Below are 23,222 nucleotides of genomic sequence, written 5' to 3'. Positions count from 1 at the left end.
TGAAACTACGATGGGGATCCTCAAACTATCACTTGCAAGGTAACATACAAACGTTTCCCAAGAGGGTAAATGTATCTACATTAGAACGTAATGATGTATTTCAAGCTTCCAATGCCAAGAGAAAATAGGTCCCAGCCACCTCAACACTCACTTCTATACACAGACATACAGCTCTTAAATGTCTAGAGGGTATACGGGGCATGGCAAAAACATATCAGCATCTTCTACCAATAAAAAACTACATACTACTTTCATTTGTTTTCTTTGAAGAAAAATAAAGGTACAAATACAAGTAAAGCAACCATGTCCCCTGTATGTCCCTAATGCATGATCATGTTAATTTGAACAAGCAGCGCATGCAGAAGTAGAAGTTATGATCAGCTGCAAAATGAACTTCCCTGTTAAAACTGTTATACCTTATCTGTGGACTCCAATTGATCATTCATATTACGAAACTGCTGGGTTAGAAGCTAAACGTCGTACACAGATAAGCACTCCTCGATAGAGACACGACAAACTGGACATTTTTTACACTTCTCACAGCAGGTGCTGCAATAAATTTAAGAATCAATGAGCATGACAAAAAGAAAAGGGACAAGAAGAGCTTTACATTTTAGCAGATACCAAGTTACAGCCATACCTGCAAAGGATACGATGTCTACAGGGGAGCAGAACCACACTGATCTCTCCCTCAAAGCACACCCTACATAAAACTTTTTCCTGACCAGTACATCAAAATAGTATTTAGATATCTCATGATGACAACAGAATAATGAAAACTCAAGCAACAGAATATCTCAAGTAAACTCCCATCATTTATAGACAACAGAGCAGACACAGCAGGATCTTTTGCAATGCATGAAGCTTTTCTATGACTTATTTCAAATAATATAGTGTGATACATTGATCCCCTTTGAAAATCTATGCTTAAGAAAATTGCATTGTAGATCTAAATTCCAAGATATTAGTGCATTATGATGTCTTTCAGTTTAATAACTAATTGGATCTTTAGCATTTTGTTTTTAAGAATGTGGTAGCGGTTGTAGTTCAAAATGTTTTTCATTCGGAAATTAGTGTGATGCATTATTTCAGTTTAATAATGTTTTTTTATTTTTAAAAATTTATTTTTAACATCAGCACATCAAAACTATCTAAAAACATAAAATAATAATAATAATTTTAAGCCAAAAAAAAATTAATTTTTTGGAAAACGCTGTTTCAACCGCATTCCCAAACACTTTGTTTTTCAAGTATGTGTAATGTTGTGACAGTATTATTACAGTTATTGTAATTCAACATGCATATTTCACGTTGCAATTGACAAATTGGAGACTGAGTTTCAGGTTCTTGATTAAAATATCTTTCCTTGAGATAATCAAAGTCAGTAAAACATATTTATTAAATACAAATTTTCTAAAATAGAAAACAAGAGCATTATTTGGCTTACATTCAAAACAATCGAAGAAATGAACATAAGAAATTAGATAAACCGAAGGAAGCCCTTAATTTTATAGTGAAGAATCGGGAAAACAACCTTTTTGAGTTTTTCAGTTTTCCACAGAACTAGAAAAATAGAAAATGCACGTTTTCAAGAAAAAAACATTTAATTTTCAATTTGTAAACATGTTTTCTTTAGTTTTCTGTTTTGTAGAGTAACTTTTCCACAAGTAAACACGGCTGAGTGTTTCTTCCAGGCTCCTTTCCATCTTCCAATTGGGGACTAACAGATTTTCACATGGATATTATGAAAAGTTCAGAATTACTTTGGATTGAAAGTTAACCATTCTGAAAATTATTTTACTTCATCAATAAACCCAGAACACTGGCACAAAAAGTAAAAAAATTTAATTTTCAAACCTTGGGTAAAAAGTGAATCAAACTTATCCACATGTCAGAAATGAGTAATTCAACTAAGAATGTTCAAATTCATGGAACAAGGGTGCTATCGTTATTTTTTTTTAAAAAATTGATGGTTTCCAAATAACAGACATTATAATATTCACACCTTCAAACCATGTCCCTTGATTATGAGACCATCAGCAAAAGATGAGAATATTACATTTTTTAAGTCTTTCAAACTCCTGCTGGCTGTATGTTGTGATTTCTGTCTGCTCACCAAGAGCTGCCTGCAGTCTCCACACCTGAAATATAACAGAATCGTATACTAATGCAAAAGCAGACAATAGAGGGTCATCATCAATGTTTGAATTGTCCAATAAAAATCCATGGTTCAATCAAAGATTAAACAAATGCCTAGAGAAAGAGAGCATGCTTATATGTATATGTGAAATTTTTCCATTGCAACAAATAACATACAACGAACAAAAATGAAAACTAAATCACCTCCTCAGCGAGATCTTTTTTAGGCATTTTCTTCACTATCTCAGGAGGATAACCACAGAAAGTATTATAACTGCAGATCAATGAAACAAATTTACAAATATTAGTAAAGAGCACAAATTTGCACACTTGATGGAGAAAACTCAAAATGCAAAATTGAGGATGCTTGATAAAATGACATTAAAGAATATCTGGTGTCAACATGGATAACTCAAATTGTAGGAATGCTTCCAGAAAAATTGTATTGCTTATATACTACTGAATGCAGGTTTAGAGTTATTTGCTTCTATTAAGAGATGGAGAAGGGTTGGATTGGAGCGGAGCAGGTTTTTAGTGTACCTACACGGGCTGAACCTTACCCAGAATACCTAAAACCATTATCCATTCCACATTTGACGTGATCAGGTTAGGTCAAGTGGAGAGCTTTGTCCACCTGTTGGGTACCCAATCCAACCCAAGTTCTTAAGAAAATAAAACCATTATCTGTTCCACATTTGACGTGATCAGGTTAGGTCAGGTGGAGAGCTTTGTCCACCTATTGGGTACCCAATCCAACCCCAAGTTCTTAAGAAAATAAATAAAAAGAAATAATTTTGGAAATCACATCCTAAAAATTTAAAGCATGAAAATTAATAAACCTCCACTATAAGATAAAATCCGTAAGAAAAAAAAAAGTTAAGTTCAAAATGCAAGTTCACAAATAAAAAATTATTTATGTATGAACAAACAATCTAAAATATAATAGAAGTACTAAGAAGGGTACCCTTGATGTTTTGTTAATATTTGTTTAAGAGAAGAAGGATGTGAGATACGAAAACAAGGAAAGGGAAATGAGAGATGAAAAGGAAAGGAGGCAAATTAGGTTAATGCCCAACCTACACTGCAAAGAATATATATATAGAAGAAGGAGCACGAGATTACATAACTATCCATGACATTATAATATAGCAATTTAGTGGAGCATAATTATATCTCATGTCCATCTAGCAAGTAAAAAGAGTGAAACAAGTCCACTAGTAAACATATTGGCTAATTGATTTTTATACATCACAAAGGGAATACAGATAGTCATATCATTCAACTTCTCTTTAATAAAGCACCTATCAATCTCGATGTTCTTCATCCGGTCATGTTGACCAAAATTGTGAGATCATCACAAAATAGTGATATAAGATCATCATTTGTCATTCCCAACTCATAGATCAGGTTTTTAAACCATAAAATTCACACTTCATGAGACTAGATTACAACAAAAGAAAGTATAATATCTTGATGTAGATCTTCTTTCATTTGGTAATCCAACTTAATTAGCATCAATAAAGGCATCTACCTTTAAATGTCATTGGGAATAACAATCCATTCCCAGCAGCTGATTTTAGGTACATAAGATGTGAATAACAATCCATTCCCAGCAGCTGATTTTAGGTACATAAGATGTGATAAACAACATCTAGGTGAGATGTACAGGGATCGTGCATAAACTGACAACTACAATAACTAAATAAACTATATTAGGATAGGCGTGAAGGATAAATCAATCAACTAACCAACCTCTAAAACCTCCCTTTCTCCACCACCTTGCCTTCACCCTCTTTAATGTGATAATTTGCTTCTAAGGCAATGAGGCTTCCACTAGTTTTGCAATCATTCATACCAATGTGTGCGCATCAATCTCGTTATTTCACATGCTCGGTATAAATATTTTGTGATGTTTATTGATAATTATAGTCTTTTTGTTTAGGTATATTTCCTCCATTCTTATATTTTCTCTATTCTAAAGCTACTATGTTTTTAGTTTTTCAAAATTTTGTTACCTTTGTTGAAAATCAATTTTATACTTGTATTAAGACTCTAAGATCTAATTCTAGGGGAAATATATGTCCAATGACTTTCCATCTTATCTACAAATGAAGGGTATTCCCTCATAACATTCTTGTCCATACACTTCTCAATAGAATAGGTTACAAGGTGTAAGAATCGTCACCTTTTAGATGTTCATAAATTGTTAATCGAGTCTTATGTACCAACTAGATTTGAAGCATTATCTACAATTGTTTATTTGATTAATCGTTACCCTTTCAAGTTCTCAAATTGGATTCTTTGAATTCCTGTTTATTTGGTGTTGCTCCAGAGTATAATTCTTTTCATATATTTGGTCGCGTTTGTTTCACTTGCCACCAACTAAACGACACAAGCTTGCTACTCAATCTGTTCAATGTGCCTTTCTAGGATATAGAAATGTCTATAAGGGGTTTGTGTTTTATGATTCAGATGCTAATAAACTTTGTATTTGTCAAACTGTGGTCTTCTTTGAAAATCAATATTTCTTTTAGTCTTTCTTTTGGTCTTCCTAATTTTGATGATATGTCAAGTTATATTGAATGTTTTAAGTCAAGAATTGTGTATTAGAGACGTCGTCCATCAGTTCCATTGCATGACCTAGCTCCAACACTTGATCTTGTCTTGGCTGAACCTCTTCGGTCATTCGGATTTCACATCCTCCATATAGGTATTTGTTCTCTCATAGAACTCTTCAAGATACTTTTAATACTAATACTGTACTTAAGTTTTACTCTTGAACTTCTACTTAGCATGTTGGAAACAAGCTATGCATAGAGTTTCTAAATCCTCAATCGAGTCTGAATATCATGCTATGTCATTTGCATGCTCTGAGATTGTTTGGCTTCAGAGTCTGTTGAGTGAACTAGGGATTCCTTAACTGACTCCTTCTCTTCATGCTGATAACACCAATGCCATTCAAATTGCTGCTAATGCAATCTTTTATAAGCACACCAAGCACATTGAAGTAGATTATCATTCTATTCATGAAGCACTTGACTAACATATGATTACTCTCCTTTATTTTTCCACTAAGTTCCAGACAGCTTATATGTTTACCAAGGCTCTATCTTGTCATTGACATTAATTCATGATTTACAAATTGATGCTTTGTAATCCACCAACATCAATTTGAGGTGGATGTTAGTTATAATATCTTGATTGATTTATATGCAATTACTTGATTTAGAGAGCTTGATCTAGGGAGATTAATTGATATGTAATTACTTAATTTAGGGAGATTGATTTATAGACAATTGTAATTATGGTCCAGGAGTGATTTTAGAATGTAATTATGTTGGTACTTCACTATTTAAAGAGGAGATCCTCCATCGAGAGGCATCCAAACCATTTTGACCCCAAATAACTGAACACCACAAGAGCCCAACCAGCCAAAAACCACATAGCACCTTACTAACTCAATCACATGCAATCATGCTTAATTACTACAACAAACAGCCCTATAATTCTCAAGATTTAAGATTCGTCACCTAACTTGACAAATTGGCAGTTAAGGGAACAATGATTGACAGTTGAACATTGGGGATTTTGATCATGAAGCCGAGGCATTTCTTAGGCGACAACCTGAGAAGTGTGATGATGTCATGCTGATATAGCTGAAGTCAGCAAGGGAACTGTTGAGGCTGTTAGAAGAGTTTTGAGTTTGAACTCACTATATCTAGACTGTTATGCTCTGATACAATGTCATTTTGTAAAGATTATATAAGAATTAGAAAAAGATATGAGAAGGAGAAGAAAGATGTGACAAAGGGGAGAGGCAACCGAGGAAAAGAGGCTGAAGATTAGGTTAGTTCCCAACCTACACCACAATACCACACGCATATTGTGGTGTAGGTTGGGAACTAACCTTGACATAATAATATATAACTAATCACAACACCCCCGATGAAATTCCCATCCCTACTTTTCCACACTAAGCAACTTCCAAGGATATATGTGTGTGTGTGTGTGTGTGTGTGAAAAAAATCTATCAGCTCCTAGAACAATTTCATACTGCAGTCCATTCAAATTTAAGCTTACAGATTCCTAGGTTTAAATGTGCAAAATCCAGTTTCAAATATCTCAATTCTATTGTTATGTCCTTGTCCTTCTTCACTTGACCTTGCCAAAGGATGTCATCCAACATGACACATGCTCAAAAAAGAAAAAAATACTTTTGCAATTTATGGGCCATTATTAAATGTACGGGAAAAATGATATACTAACCCAGCATCTCGCCCATGGTACAATCGAGCCTGTTCCTCTCGACTTCCCTCATCAATTGACCACCAGCCCAGCAGCCTGTATTAACAAATTGGAATGTGCAGAACAGTTTCTTCTGTTAGTAACCATTCCACATCAAATACTCACATTGGTTCAGTGGAGTGACAACCTTGCCTGGACAGGTTAATTTTTTGATGGAAAGGTAGTGATTACCTGGAACCATGATGCATGAACCCCAAGCAGTCATGAGCTCTTGAGGAAAATCTAAAATATCTTCCTGGGCCAGCTTCGCTCCGCAATAAAAGAATAAGCTTTTCTGCCAACTTAGAAGCAGCAAACAATACACCAGCTCCTTGAAGTAGGAAAAGTGGAGAGAAAAGAACCAGAAACGGTAAATTTCTAGCACCAGCAGGTGTTCCCTGAAATAAAAAAGGCCATTATCTGCTAATAAAAGAATCCCATCCAGCAGCCATGATCACAAGTCAATTACACAAGTACCTCTAAATGCATAAAAAGGAGAACTTGGAAACCAATTAAAGGAATTTTCATAATATGGCCACCAATTTCTTGCAGACCACACATTCTGTCCTGGTGTTGATTCTCCTCGGGAGAAACCATTAAGCCAACATTCCAATCTTGATATCTAATGGTTGTTGAAGAAGAACTAACTTCTCTTGTCTGAGAATTTCTGTGGATCACTGGATTAGACCATTTAGTACAAACGAGAAAGGCAAAGAACTCTGCAATGCTGCAGAAAAAAATGTTGTTATTTATCACTTTGTTGTGGCACTAAAAGCATGTCTCCTGCTTTATTATGTCTGAACTCTGAAGCAGTACAGAGAAACAGCAATTGGAAAGAAAGGATCAATACAGCCTTACCTAAAGTTTATGAACAAGTCCCACCAGCCAAGCGCACCCACATCACCTGAAATGTTTTAAGAAAGAAACAGAAAGCAGTCATTATATTGGTAGGACACATGCAAGGATTCGGTATAGATAGGATTGCCCACATTACAGAAAAGGACAAGTTTAGCTGTTACAGTGTGATCAATGGCAAAGAAAGTACATAATTCAATTTCCACTATCCAGGTTAGGAAACAGGCCCCCAAAGTGACTTTATATTAGACAAAGCAAAGACATCACAGCATTACTCCAAGAATAAACCTCCACAGCCTTCAAAGTATCAATTAGAAAATTGAAGAAATAAAGTAATTTTCTCTCTGAAGTGTAGTCTCATATATAGTACATGAACGTATTCTGCCGCCAAGCAGTTGACCACCATCATATGATGGGAAGGGATATCTGAATTATGATCTCCACTATAACAAAAACAGGAACCAAGTAAGGGATGTCAGTAAGGAAGAGCTAACATCCAATGAAGGAAGGAATGCCATGTCTTGTGCACAGCAGCACGCGCACAAAAATGTTAATGACATGTAAAAATATGCATCTCATGAGCTGCACAAAATTTTTATTTTTAAGCTATGTTTTAAGAACAACAGCTTGTCTATACATTTATCATTACAAACACAAAATTCAAATCATTGAGATGAACATTCAACCCTACCAAGCCACTTAATTTGGGGTGCTAATTTATATGGAAAGTGATCCCCTGATGTAACAATTATAGGAACCAAATAAGGAATGTCAGTGAGGAAGAGTTGGTATCCAATGAAGCGAAGAGTGCACTCAGACACAATTTTAATGACATATAAAAGCATGAACTACGTGAAGTGTGAAAAATGTTGGTTTTTAAGATATGTTTCAAAGAACTACTGTTTCACTAGACACTCAGCATTCTGCAAGGACCATGAAGTTTTTCATTGAAAAGAACCTTCAACCCTGTCACACCACTCAATTTGGGATGCTAATTTATCATGAAATATGATCCAATGACATTTTCACCAGATAAATGATCATTTGCTGGAAAAAAAAAACCTTCACTGCAGATACACATGACTTTCAGACCATGTAAATAGGATCCTTTCTAATGGATCATTCAGGTGGTTATCAATAGCATTTTAAGAATATACCTCTAGAAACTGAAAATTTAGCTAGTACAATTCCACAGCTCCATATTTCTTTATCAAAAACCTGAACTTGCCAAACATTCAATTCCTCTACAAAGCCTGAAATGACCCTAGTGACACACATAGCTCCAATATGCCAACTCCAACTCACGAAGTTGTCTTTAGCCCATTCCAGAGGAAGTTAGATTGTGTTTTCTCAAGAAACAGCTTTTAAATAATTAATCACCATTACTTGTGGAATTAAAAAGAGGCTTTTTGATGTCCAATTACTCCATTTCCATTCCACAAAAGTAAAAAAGTAGCAACAACAACAACGATGACAATGATACCAATAATAATAATAACAACATGATGCTGACAACTATGATGTATGCATGTAAGATAAAAAAAATCAAATTAATAGAAATTTGGGTGGTAAACATGACTATCTGAAAAGATGAAATAAATGTTATGGTACCGATTCCTGAATCAAAACAAGGTAATAGGAAAAAACGACAACCCGAACTAATTTGAATGCACCAATGTTATTATATTTAAAAATAATACAAGTTAAGAAAGATTACCGCACAGCTTTAGGAGGGTAAAGACTGTAGCAGCCACAAAGAAAACCATGGAAATTGCAACCCAGAAATGCTACAAAAATAGTATGGAAGTTCATTAATCCTTGAACAGATTCATATACAACCTAAACCATCATGTGAGTTGCAAACCAAAATGAAAATGCCAAATTTGTGACAGTGGCACCTGATCATAGGTATATAAAAAATACTATAAACTTGCAAACATTGCATGCAGGATTTCTGCATGAAAATAGTGTCTATAGCAAGATAAACATTTTGGAATTATGCAAACCACAGAACACAAAGACATCTCTCTTTTTTCCAAAAAAACCATAATTTCACGAAAACTTATTTACTTTCAACAAATAAGTTGAGTCCTTGAAGTTTAAAATGTTCCAAATCAATGTGTTAGCTGGGACATTGAGGAATATCCAGAAAGGCATTTAGGGAATCGGTCTGATTCTATCTCTGTTCATTCTGTTTGAAGAAAGGAAGGATCCCAAAGAATCAATCTTTCTTTTAGTTGTTGAATCTCTCTTCGATTGTTAATATTTCCAATACCTACTCTCAGTCAAGAAAGTAATTACGTTCGTTTTGGGAAAGAAAGGGATAAATAAATTTAGTAAATGTTGCTAAATAAGTTCCAAGCAACAGACAAAATAATAAACTGTAGCATGCTTTGAACAGATCTCCAAGTTAGTACTATGAAAAACTTACAGGCAATGTTTCCCATATCGCTTCATCACTGATGCTTTCTTCTTCCCCTGGCATTAGAGCCTTACACATTCTGTAGAAGAAATAAAACTCCATTAACAGTATCACACAATAAATGAAATGGGCGCACAATAGTATTTACCAATTAGAAAGAAGACTTGGATATGGGCGGAGGAAGGGAGGCTAATCAATGTGTTGAATGTAAACTGGAAAAACAGTACATCTACACTAGTTACCAACAGAGACAATACGATGGCAAACATAATTGTGAACAGAACTTACAATTAGTTGGAAATTCTGGACATTATCTTTTATTAGTACAATTGGTTTAATTATCTTTTCTTGGTCTGAAAAGGTTGAATTCTATGGAGGAAGAAGTATTTAAGTGTAAAAGAACAATCAAGGCAAAGCATAGAGCATACTGTGCTAATTTAAGCCCTTGTAGCAATAATTTGACATTCTATTTGTCCATAAAAAATGAAGGAAAAGTTAAAATTTGACCAATATAGTAATGCATGCTTTTTAAGCTTGGATATGACTTAGAGCTAACTTGTTAAAAAATAAAAGGCATGGCCAGTTACAAAAAGTTCTCAGTGCCAATTTGCACTATGTAAAAGCAATGTAGGATATTAACTGCTTATTTGTAATTTAAATTACTGAGATGAATTAATAATCCAAAGAAAATACCTGAAATTGTCAATAAAAGTAATTATTTCTAATGCCAAAAATGGAATAAAGACAATCTTCAAGTTTACAGCTGGAATATGATAAACTGCAAAAGAGGATAAAGCATTAAGAAAGTTTGAAGGCCTAAGGACATACATTATTATATAATGACAAATACAAAATCTAAGAGACTTGAAAAGGTTATTATCACGTGTCAATTCTCAACAGCATAAAAATACTAGAGGGCATTTGGTATATATACCATAAACACTTTCGAGATATATACAAAGAAGCAGTTCAAATGCAATAAGCAATGGTGTTGCCACAACTGCATGGCACGGCGCCCACTGTTCATGAAACAAAAGCTCAACACTTCATATTCACAAATAATGATAGATTTAAATATTTCATGACCCCAAAATAAAACAAGGAAATATTACATGACGATTACGTGGAACTGATGGGGCAGGTAATGCAAATCTTCCTCGAGCAACAACTCCATGGAATGTCCAGAGTGGGAAGAATATTAACCTGAAAATAAAATTATCCATATTGTAAACTTTAACATGCAAAACATTAAATACATAACATCTAAATCAGAAGATAGCAGGAACAAATTTAGATACTGAAGAACCATATATGTTTAAAATAAAATCACTTCATTAAACTAGGAAAAGAAAATCTTGCATTCCCCAACCCACCTCATTCTGTTATGTTACTTTACCAAACACTCAAATATTCAAACCTCTTTACTTTGACTAATACCAACTTTGACTTTCGTCCCTGATGGAGCGCAAAAATTTTATAAGAAGAAAAATACATTGTGCGTGCATGGCATGCGCCAACATTCCAGTTGCTTGGCCATGGCCCAGACAACTGGTCTCTCAACCCAAACAGCTAGAAATCATGGTTGTTTGGCCCTGAACGACTAGAATCTAGGTATTTCAAGTCCCGAGTTGTACAAATATTGTCCCAACACACACCTCTATGTATTTTTTCAAGTTCCCCAGGAGTTGCACATACAAACTTTCCATGCATATAATTTTTTTCTATACACAATTTTTCTATGTAGAGTAGGCACTCTTCTACGATAATGACACAACTCAACACCAATATCTCCACCAATAACGTATGGCACAACAACCAACAACATGCTACCAACATCCCCATATGGCAAGCACACAATGACCCAATTTTCAATGAAAATATTTTTCTTCTCCATGAAGTAAGTTCAAGGACAAGCGCTAGATGTATAAATACCTAGTCACAGGTAAGAATAGGAAAAAAGTCCTGAGTCTTGGACTCCAAACACATCCATTAAAGGATTGGTCATACAATCTCCTATAATCACCATCAACCTTTCATTCCTAAAACCATCCACCCCATATTTTACAAACTTAAAGACAGAAATACATGGCATATAGATGCACACTCCCTATAGTTCCACTTATTTTCAGGTACATTGTTTCCTTCTCCTATATTTTACTAACTTAAGCATTAGAGTATCTCTTGTGCCCACAAGAGGACTTATTTTGCAAAAAAGCTCACGGACCAACCTAAGATCACAGCCTGAAAGCCCAATCTAAAGTTTTCACGACCTCATCAGTCCCTATTCCAATAGAACTGATCAAATACCAAAACAATAGACAAGAACGTTCTATATTCATAAACACGAGACTGTAATTTAAAATAACACCCAAAAAGATTTCATTGCCTCGTCAGTTGGAGCGTTTCTAACCGAGTACGAAATAAGCACCGACATCAGGAATAACATGGTCGAGGGTATAATATAGAGTTTCTACTTTTCATTCTTTGTCACTCTGTTATCCCCCGAAACACGAAACGCAACGACAGTAAAACTTTGAAAAAACAGAAATTTGCCCTGGTTTGTAACACTAATCCTAGTATAAAACTGAAGGTTCTTTCTTTTTTAAGAAAAAAACAAAAAAAAAAAGGCTTTCTTCGCAGAAGAGAGGTTGAGATTTTGAAAGGGTAAAATCATTTTCCACTAAACTACCATGTATGCAATTCAAGTTTCGCAAACAAAAAATTACCCGGAAAAAAACCCACAAATTTGAGAGATTGCTTGAATCTAGACTACTACCAATTTCAGTAAAATTCAAAATCCATGGGTGAATTCATCCAAAAAAAAAAAAGAAACTGACCACCAGGAGTAGGAGGCGACGTGATCAAGCTTGAGGACGAGAAAGAGAGTGAAAGAAAAGAGAAGACTGTGGGCGGTCAGTGCCTGTAAAGATTTCAATACTCTTCGCCAGCCCATCATCTTTTTTTTTGTGTTCAGCAGAATTGAACCCTTCTTTGTTGGGAGAACAAGTAGAAGTTAAACGACGAAGGTTTCAGTTACAAGTAAATGTCCCTTCTAGTATTTGATTCTTTCTTTCTTTAATGAATAAAAAACAAAGCGCATTTACTCTCCCACTTCGCTTTCACGGCTAAGGAACGTATGGGTCTCCTTTCTTTTTAAAAAAACAAATCTATTTTCACAATTAAATTAAAATCGATATTTATAAAAACAAAGATAATAATTTAAATTCTGTTTTAAAAAAACACTTTATTAAATAAGTTTTTATTTTTTATATTCATGTATATTTTAATAAATATATCTTTTATTATTAGCATGTTTTTTAAAAAAAATAAAGCAATTAAAATAAATATTTATAAATATTTTAATCATTTACACTTAATCAAAATATATTTTTATATTTTTATATTCGTTTCTTTTAACAAAAACAATCTTTTATCTCAAGCATTATTATTTAATAAAAACTTATTATAAGAAAAATAAATTTCAATAAAAAACATAAAAAAATAAAATAAATTGAATTGAATTAATAATTAGTTTAAATCAAGCGAAATTTCATGGCCAAGATTTCATAGTATTACTCTATTTTTTTCCAAGAAAAATAAAAAAAAAATATTATTCCTAATATGTCCTTATCACATAACTATATATTTTTTTCTGCGATGATATTTTTTTTAGTATGTTTTTAGCATGCAATTCTATTTCTCATCTTTCTACCTCTACACTTTTCTTGATATATTTTTGTTATAAATAAAAAAATATCTTAAAAAAATTATTTACTATTTATATAATGAATCTTAATATGAATGGAATGATAGAGAACTTTAAATTTAGCAATTATATCAAACTCAAAAAATTATAAATTCAATAAATGTATCATATCCAAAATATCTAAACTTGATTATTATATCAAACTCAAGATAAAATAGGCAAGTCTTGGGTTAAAGAAATATATTTAAGAACAACATACATACATGCTTGAAATTATAATTTGTTTCTATTTATTTGTATCTAATATTTACAATAATTTCCTCCTTGGTTGTGTTAAATTATATAATTTTTTTATTTCTTAAAAGTTTGGTTTTGATTTAGGATAATAACTTTTTATGAGGTATTGTGATGTTAGATAGTTTGTTATTTGAATTAATGGTTTGGGATTATATTTGTCCCTGATTTTTAGGCATTGTCAGCTCACATAATCCCATGTCTTGTTCAAAAACCATCTTGCTCCATCATACATTAAAATCTCTCCTTATTACAATAAGCATCATTGGTTAACAGGTAAGTGATGGCTTCTTTAACAAGTTATATGATCAATTGATAAAAATGTAAACAATGGTTTCTTGAGAAATTATTTTATTTATATTGCTACCATAGTATTCTTCTTGTGTCCAGAATGTTTCATATATATATATATATATATCAAGGGTGTTCTTCATGCTTAAAAATTATCTTTTATGACTTGGTTTTGCATCTTTTTTTTCAATTTCTATTTTAAGGGCAGTTAATTATGATTTCTTGGGTGAGGGCTTCAAAAACTATTCAGGTATATACACCTTGTTGAGCATAGAGCATTTTATATGTCATGCAATTTTTTTTTTTTTTTGTATTTTGTGCAGACAGAAAAGGAATGCACATATTGTTTTATCCTTGTTAAGATAAATATTGGCTGATGATTAGGGCTGGCAAGTTCTCTAGATCAGTATCTAATGCTAGGCATTGCCTGTCAATAAATGAACTTTAGACTGTAGAATTATATAGCTCATAGATCACAAGGTCTCTTCACTTCAGCATAGCAAACCTGAACCAAACTCAAGAGTTGCAATAAGAAAAAGTACAAAAAATACGAAATGTAGGAAATTTGGCATCATTTATATCTGCATGTTTGTAGCTTTGTTAATTTTGCCTCTTCTTTTGTTTTTGTTGCATAGTTTTATCTCTCTTTTTTTTCTTTGGCTATTACGTAAAATAGTATGGTCAATTTTATATACAAGGCTTCATGAATTCTCCAATCCTTTACCTGTTACAACACTCGGCAGCTCCATAATAGCATTCTTAGAAGGATCTATTATAGTGGTTGAGAGTGCATAAAAGGTTTTTTTGGCTGTGATGAGTTATAAACTCTGCATTCAACAACTTGGGTTTTTTTTTTTTTATGGAATGGTTAGTTGGAAGGGTGTGGATGTGAAGAATAATGGTATATTACGTGTGTTTGGAAATACAGTAAATATTATTTTTTAAAATCTATTTTACTTAGAAATGTATTAAAATATTTTTTTATTTTAAAAAAATTATTTTTAATATGAGAACATCAAAACAATCTAAAAACAAAAAATAATACTCTAAAGGCTATGAGTTTTTTGTCACAATAAAATAATTTCAAGTTCTTCCTCTATTTTTCTTTTTTATTTTAGTCCTTAAATTTCTTTTTTTATTTATTTAATGAAGTGGTAAAGGATTTTACAATTGTTTTGATTTGAAACTTTATTTTGCTCATCTTTTGGTCTATGGGCTTGAGAGTGGAGAGAGGAGAGAGAAGATTATCGTCTAACCCTATTTCGATGAAATAAAATATCAATTTTGGTGTCAAATGGTTTCATTTAATTAGATGAATTTTATATGGGATTTTTTAACCTTCATTTTGTTAGGAAAAAAAGTAGAATAAGACTCAAGGATTATAAATTATTTTTCTTATTTGAGTTGATTTTTCATTTTTAAATTGATTTTGTGTTAATTTAAGAAATAAAATATCATGAAGTGGGGCATACCATGCTTATATTTAAGAAATTGATCGAATCTAATTACAAAACAAAATTTCTTTGTAAAAAAACTAAATTTAACAAAAAATGATGAATAAAAAACTTGAGATAATTGTATCATTTTTAAAATTAGTGAAAAATCCTATAGAAAGAAAATTAAAAAAAATAATGAAGTTCAATCTCCAATTAAATCAATTATTGAAGGATGGAATTAAAAAAAAAACATGAGCTAAAAAAAATGAATCAACACTAATCTTCTAAAGTTGGGGTTAATTTTTTAAATTTACAACCCGTTAAATCTTAAACTCATGCTCAATCAAAAAATCTGATCACCCAAAAACTTCAAATTAACTTATATTAAAATACAAAATAAAAGGCTAAAAAAAAACACAAAACCAAGTCATAAAAGATAATTTTAAAGCATGAATAAAAAGGAAATGCAACTAGGACATACCCCTATGGAAAATCCATCATGAAATGTTTGGCCCAACCCTTGAACCAATGAAATATTTTGGATATAAAAATGCTATGATAGCAATAAAAATCTAATAATTTTTCAAGAAACAATTGCCTATATTATTAACAATAGTAATAAAAATCAAATAGATCAAGTAAATTGTAAAAAAACCCATTGCTTACATTTCTAACAAATGTTGGATGCAATAAAAGTAATTCGAGATAAGCAGGAGCTTTAGGTCTCATTCAGGACAGTAATGGTAACTAGATAGGAGATCTTGCTGTCAGCATAAAGATTTGTTTATTTATCAAAGTTGAATTGTGGGCAATGGTTTGTGGCCTATAATTGGCTTCAGAGCTAGGTATTAGAAAATTACTTCTTGAGTTTCATTCTACTCCAGCTGTTGAATTTGTCACAAAGACTCGAGTGCAAATTGATTCGAACTATGCACTCATCACCATAGCTGGAGGAACATTAACTAGAGACTAGGAAGTGCAAATCCAACATGCATACCGAGAGGCCAACGTAGCTATACATTGGTTAGCTAATTGAGGAAATGATTGATTCTATGCTTGTTATACTATTATTTGGATATCTATACAACTTTCTTTTAATGTTTCTTCTGCTAAGAGTTGCGCTTGAGGTAACTCATTTACTTTTTGGTGAGTTAGCTCTTCAAAGTTTTTGAAGGTGTCTTGTCTGATTCTTTAAGCTGGCATTAATCTGGCTAGCTCTCTTTTTGGTTGTTGTTTTATCCTTCCCCTAACTAGTAGCATTCGGTTTATCTTTCTTTATGTACATCTCTTTTGAAGCATGCATCATGTCTATTTAGATTTAGGTCTTTTTTTTTTTGTTTTTCTGTGTGCCAAGTTTTTTATTATTATATTGTTGTTGTTTATCTTTATCATCTAATAATTTACATTTATTTCCCCTTGTTTTTCAAGCTGCCATTCAGTTCAGCTAAGGTTGCTGAAAACCATTCAGTTCAGCCAAAACCTTTTACTGGGTTTTGGCATGTTTCCCCTCTACCCAATGCTTCTAATTAGTTAACTATTATGGTTTGTCGAAGAACCAATGCTGCCTCTTTGTATTTATTTTTTGACGTAATCATGCTGCCCAGTTTACCTATCTTCTATCTTTGTCCCTGAAAAATTATGTCATGTGTTATATTTCTTTCTTTGCTGATTTTCATAGGGCCTATTCTTACAAATCACTCATGAGATCCTGCACCTCCATGAATCTAAAGGTCTCAATCCTTTAAATCTTTAAAAATTTAAAAATAAAAGGTGGCCATTTGATGTGAGAGATTAACACTACATAGCAATTAATTGTGATACTACATGGCAATTATGATATGAACCTAGAGAAAAAGAAACCTTAAACCAATATGTAAAAAAATACAATAAAAAAAGTTAAAATTAAATTAACACATACACAAGAAATAATAACTCAAGAAAACTAAAATCATTATAATAAAAACCTCATACAATAATTACTTTAATTTAGATACTAAGATTACTAAATGAAAACTACCTTAACCTCGTGATTATAATGAATCATGATATGCAAGTACAAAAAATAAACATTATGAAAACAATTGATATTTGATAGGTTCAAAAAAATTTCAATGAAAAACTAAGAGTTTAAGCAACCTTGCTACACAAAATATTATTCTAAAATAATATAATATAACATGTTTTTCTTTTTAAAAATTATTTATAATTAACAAAATAAAATAATGAGATACATTAAATCTAATTAAAAACAACCTAAAATTTGTAAAAAAAAAATTAAATATAAATAAATTATCACATGTTCTCCCAAAAAGAGTTGTTGAAAACAACATGTGAATGGCTATGAAGAAACAAGAAATAAAAAAATTAATGTTGTTGTTGCATATGTCCAAAAAGAAAAAAGATTGCCAACTTTGCAAGTGAGAGGTGAGAGGTAAGGAGGTAGAAAGTAGCAGCAGCAGCAGTAGTAGTAGTAGTAATAGTAATAGTAATAATAATAATAAAGAAAAAGGAGGAGAAGAAGAAGATGATGAGAACTTTGAGATGGAATATTAATGTAAGGATTAAACAATGATAACAATAAATATTAAGGTTAGAGGATCCACTAATGGTATGTCAAACAAGTATAGTATAAACTCTTATTATTCAAGTGGAAACCACACACAAAGGAGGTTCTAATTTGATTATAGATTGTTAACATGATTACATTAGTCATCTTATTCGATTAATGCTAATACTTGTAAATCTCGTCAAGCATTCATGATTATAATTTATGTTAACAATAAATCAAGTTCCTTTCATAGCTCAGGTGTCTGTTATACCATATAATATGGGCTATGAAAGTGCCAAGCATTTGTTGTACCAAGTGTTATACAACATAAATCAAGATTAGTTATTTAACAAGCAAAGTATTAAAGAGTGAACAAGATAACAAATACAAAATATGTTAGTATCAAACATTAAAATCCATATTGAGTTTACATTATACTTATTCTTATACCATTAGTGTAACCTTTTCACCTTGACATAATAAACTTAGTTAGACATAATGAAAGAAAGAAAAATAAATAAACTTAATAAGAACATAAATAAGATAAAAGTTAACTAAGTAAATGAAAGACATAAACTTGATATTAATGAAAGCAAAGCATAAACATTACAAAAAATACAAAGAGAGAAAACAAAAGAATGATCTTGATCTAAAAACTAAGATACCTAAATGCATGGTAAATGCCTCCTTTTGTAGGCCAAAATTGGAATTATTGATTTGATGACTAATTGATGAGTGGGTGACCAACTTTTGACTTGGTGACAATCTTTATCTTCTCTTCTCTGCCCAAAACATCATTGATAACGTCAAAATTAGAGCCACTTAAAAACATAAAAGTCGTAGGAAATTGTCTTAGATTTCTTGTGTAAAAAATGCAGGTCATTTAGACTTCTAGAACTCCAAATATGGCCCAAACATTGAACAGTGCTCAGGTGGAAAACAGATTCGGACTTCTTTGTTGTTGCTCAAATTTGGACTTGAAAATGACCTTTTTAGATCTTAGGCTCCATATGAAAGTTGTAGGCATATGTCTTACCTTTCCATTCATATAAAGTAGACCTAAATCTGAGATCTATAACTCTATATATGACCTAATTACCGAACAGTGTTCTGGTTTGGATTGCACCGGCATCTCTTTTCTAAGTTTGGTCATCTCTTTGTCCTTTTAATTTCAGTTATTAAATTCATTAATCAATCCTTTCATTTATATGATAGGACTGCATTTAAAATGAATATTTACCACAAATTAAAGGTATCTTATATTATTAGATATATTATTATAAAACATGATTTAGTTAAGGAGTTATTGATACTTGAAGTGTAAAATAATGACATAAAACCTTGATAAAAAATGCATTTTTAAGTACTAATCACACCCCCCCAACCAGCTTATTACTAGTCTCTAGTAATCAAAGCATTAAAATAGAAATTTTTTTTGCAAATTCCACAAAGCAAGGTATTCATCATTCAACTTCCATTAATCTATCTAGATAAACAAACTCTCATTAAATTTATATATCTGCTTGATATCTCTTAACAAGATATTAATAATTTTTTTTTTGTGCTCAATATATCAACACATAATTATAGGGCTTTTCTTGGTAGAAAACAAAATTGTTGTTCTAATGTTTAAGGTTAACTTCCTTGAGTTGAAATTATTATTATTATTTTTTTCTTTTTCTTTTTTAAATATATGTACATATAACTTAAAACACTATACATCTTTAACCCATGTAACGAGCTTTCGGCTAATGACTCCTAGACCAGTTAGTCTTAGGGCATTAGGTGTTGAGACACCCCTACGAGCTTAGTAACTCGGGTCGCAGATACTGATACGTAGATAGTTAAATGTTTCATTCCCTTAAGCTTTTCTCCTCAACCCATATAACAAGCATTGGGCCAATAGCTCCCAAGTCAGTTGACTTTAGGGTATTAGGTGTTGAAACACCCCTTTGGGCTTAATTACTTAGGTTAGGGAGGCTATGAAACCAAACTTATCTACTTTTTTATTATCATCATTTCATTTTTTTTTTGTGTTTTCTTTAATTATATACTATCCCTTTCCCTTAGTTGTTACCTTTAACAAAAGAATATAAATAATGTAATAATCCAATATGCAACCCACAATCATATGTTAAAGTGTGTGTGTGTGTGTAAATTAAGGTTTAAGAATACATGTTAAATGAGTGTATGAGCAGAATTAAGTGATAACAATGCGAGAGTTTGTAAACCTGAATATTTCAAGAAGTATTATGATAGACCTTGTTACGAATGGTTACTAAGATGTATTTTAAGAGTCATAAAAAATTCTCCTTTACTCTGCTATCATAGTAACAATAATTTTGCACATGCTTTATGAAATAGAAAACACAGCTAGTTATTTTTTTTTAGCTATTATCCTCTCCCCTCCAACTAAAACGAGAAATTGTCTTCAATATTCTAAGGTAAAAAGATAGAGTATAGAAGATATCACCTGAAATAACAAACACTGACAAACCTGAAACACACTAAAACAAATATAAGAAACAACAAAACACAATAATAAAACCAAAAGACACAAAGATCCACAAATAAAGACTCAAATCTAATCTAAGCTTTTTACGAATTTCCTTAGATGACCAATTTATATGACTCGTGGAAGGATCAATTATAGGAATGAAAGATTGTAGTTGGTCAATCAATTGTTCAGCAGTAGCAGTAGAGATTATGATTTGTCATGCAGAAGATGTTAGAAATTCCTATTCCATATGATCAAGAAAAGACAACAACTTATCATAATAACCATTAACATTTAACAGACCTATGGGTTTATGGTAAATGTGCAGTTGGGCCCAAGAGGAAATATAAAAGATCTCTTCCAATGTACCTAGACCACCTGGTAAAGCAATGAATGCATCGGCATGGTTAAACATTGCATTCATTTGAGCCGACATTGTGGAGACTTGAAGTTCCTCTCCAATTGTTTTTCCACCGATGTCCACTTGTGCTAAAGCTTTGGGGATGACCCCCAAAACTTGAATACCTCCTAAAAATGCAGCTATTGACACACCTTCCATTAACCCAAGACTGCCTCCCCCATACACTAAATGAATCTTTCTCTCAGCTAGTACCTGACCAAGATGATTTGCTAATTCTAAAAATTTCTTTATTTCCCAAGATTAGATCCACCGAAAACACAAATATTTCTTATGTGATGACCTGAGGAACTTGCCATTGCTACACACTTCTATATTTGTTGAATGTATGGTTTGAGTAGAAATGAAAAGAAGGAAGAGAGGATTTTATAGATGAGAAATTGAAAAAGCAATTATACCACTTATATGTAGGCCAACTGGAGTCTCACTCATTCTCTCTCTTTATTTATTTATTTTTTGAAAAAGCATGTGTATGTACATGTAGTTGTGATTGTGGCTCACATCTTCCCTTGGTTTTATGTCCAAGAACGACTTAAACACCCTTTATGGGTCGGGGATAGGCTTCTCATCCAGTTTTCTTAAAAAACTAGCAAACATGATCTTTTTTAATCAGATTCCCAAAACTAAGTTGATCATGTTCTTTATAAAAATAGGGTCATAAATCATGAATTGCACGATGCACATCTCCACTAGGATGCGTATCAAGAGTTAATAGAAGATTATCTGAAGACTCCTTACTCAGGCCATCCTTAATGAACTGTATTTTATCTTCACGATTTATAAATACCATTTTTAAAGAATGACATTGTGCATTACAAGTCCATCTAACACATTGATGATAGACTTTCAGTTGTTTTGCATGATGTTTCTTTGAAAAAGTGCTTTTACCTGTTCCAGACATGTGTGAAATGAAGATTGATGACAGACTTTCAGTCATTTTGCACGACGTTTCTTTGTAAAAGTTCTTTTACTTGTTCCAGGCATGTGTGAAATGAAGAAGTTGGAGGACTCACCTGATAATCGGACCTTTGCTTCAATCAACCAGTGAATATCTTCAGGAATTTCATGATTCATTAACAACCTCAATCTTACACATATAGCACGATAAATTTTTGTAATCGCATTTTGAGGCAGAGCGAGAAAATACTTTTTCAATTTTTCCAGATTAGTGTCCATTATCAAATGAGAATTGGAAGAGAGATTCAAAGAATTGCACAAATATATACACAAATATCAATTGTTATGGGAAACTGAAAGAACTGACTTAAGTCACGGAGTACCATTGTTTACCATTTCACTAGGGTGAGAGAAACTAGCAAAAATCACTCAAAAAGAAACACAAAAACAATATGAGAAAAACAAAATAATCAACCTTTATCTACAAGATTATTCAAACCAGTTGATTCATTTTTACTAGGAAAATTATCAAAGTAAGCTTTCAAATGATGTCTATTTTTCTTAAAAACATTGTCATTCATTGAATTCTCAATATTATAGGCCCCATAAGGATTGCTCCATTTTGATCTTAGCTCTCTAGGGAATGCATAGAGTTGAGAATTATAAAACAAAACTTTTTGACTAGTATCAATTTTTTGATAATTTTCACAAGTTCTGCAGAATGCATGCGTATCCTTGAACATGGTGGGCCAATAAAATCCATTTTGAAAGATTTTTATAGCTGTCTTTTTTGACAAAAAATATCTCCCACATGCTTCAGAATGACAAAGTTTAATGACACTACTTACCTCATTGTCGGGAATGAATCTTTGAAATATTTGATCAGGATAATATTTGAATAAGTTAGGGTCATCACAATAAAAGTTCTTCACTTCGTTCAAAAACTTTTCTTTGTCTTGGGTACTCTAATTAGCTGGCAAATCTCCTAAAGCAAGAAAATCGATATTTTTATCATACCAAGGCATTGGACTAAGAGAAAGTAAGGATTCGTTAGGAAAGTAATCATCGATTGGTGTGATGTCAAATGTTGAATTTGTTGTCACTTTTGATAAAAGATCCACATCAACATTTTTGGTGAGTTTTTCATCCGTGATTTCTTCCTCAGAATAAATCATTTGCAAATCTTCAGATTCATCCAACTTATTTTTACTTAAAATAGATTCAAGTATATCATAAACTAATTTGTCAATATGATCTACTTTTTGTAAATCATTATCATCTCCAAGTTGCTTGTAAATGTTTAAAATATTCATCTCCAATGTCATGTTTCCAAATGATAGCTTCATCAATCCATTCCTATAATTAATCAATGCGTTAGAAGTTGCAATAAACAGACGTCCTAAAATAACAGGAAATGAATTACATGTTTTAACAG

General features: G+C 32.1%; 1 protein-coding gene across 2 annotated transcripts; it reads right to left on the bottom strand.

Moving 5' to 3' along the window:
* Positions 1-17: 17 nt before the first annotated feature.
* LOC105118506 (uncharacterized) lies at positions 18-12,747 on the bottom strand. 2 transcript variants are annotated; one of them, XR_840958.1, is made up of 14 exons: positions 12,538-12,747; positions 10,813-10,903; positions 10,635-10,719; positions 10,394-10,478; positions 9,710-9,779; positions 8,996-9,065; positions 7,282-7,327; positions 6,901-7,150; positions 6,616-6,821; positions 6,406-6,480; positions 2,344-2,413; positions 2,060-2,141; positions 641-720; positions 18-549 (listed from the first exon to the last, which is right to left on the bottom strand). XR_840958.1 is itself a non-coding variant. In XM_011016474.1 (14 exons), the coding sequence occupies exons 1-14, from the start codon at positions 12,654-12,656 to the stop codon at positions 471-473; spliced, it is 1,413 nt and encodes a 470-aa protein (XP_011014776.1). In that variant the 5' UTR covers positions 12,657-12,747; the 3' UTR covers positions 18-470. The 2 variants fall into 2 exon arrangements, 1 of the variants encoding a protein (XP_011014776.1); XM_011016474.1 differs by having other exon boundaries at positions 641-727; positions 2,062-2,141.
* Between the last annotated feature and the right edge of the window lie 10,475 nt (positions 12,748-23,222).

The sequence above is a fragment of the Populus euphratica genome, unplaced genomic scaffold (assembly GCF_000495115.2).
Source record: "Populus euphratica unplaced genomic scaffold, PopEup_1.0 scaffold1992.1, whole genome shotgun sequence".
Lineage (NCBI taxonomy): Eukaryota > Viridiplantae > Streptophyta > Magnoliopsida > Malpighiales > Salicaceae > Populus > Populus euphratica.
This window is presented reverse-complemented; position numbering and strand designations above follow the sequence as displayed.

What these genes read in the sequence shown, in the direction of transcription:
- LOC105118506 (XM_011016474.1), bottom strand. Translation starts at nt 12,656, where the DNA reads ATGATGGGCTGGCGAAGAGTATTGAAATCTTTACAGGCACTGACCGCC. An exon ending in TACCCTCCTAAAGCTGTGCG is followed by an intron (nt 7,328 to 8,995) that starts GTAATCTTTCTT and finishes AAAACATTTCAG; the next exon opens with GTGATGTGGGTGCGCTTGGC. An exon ending in AGACATCGTATCCTTTGCAG is followed by an intron (nt 550 to 640) that starts GTATGGCTGTAA and finishes AATTTATTGCAG; the next exon opens with CACCTGCTGTGAGAAGTGTA.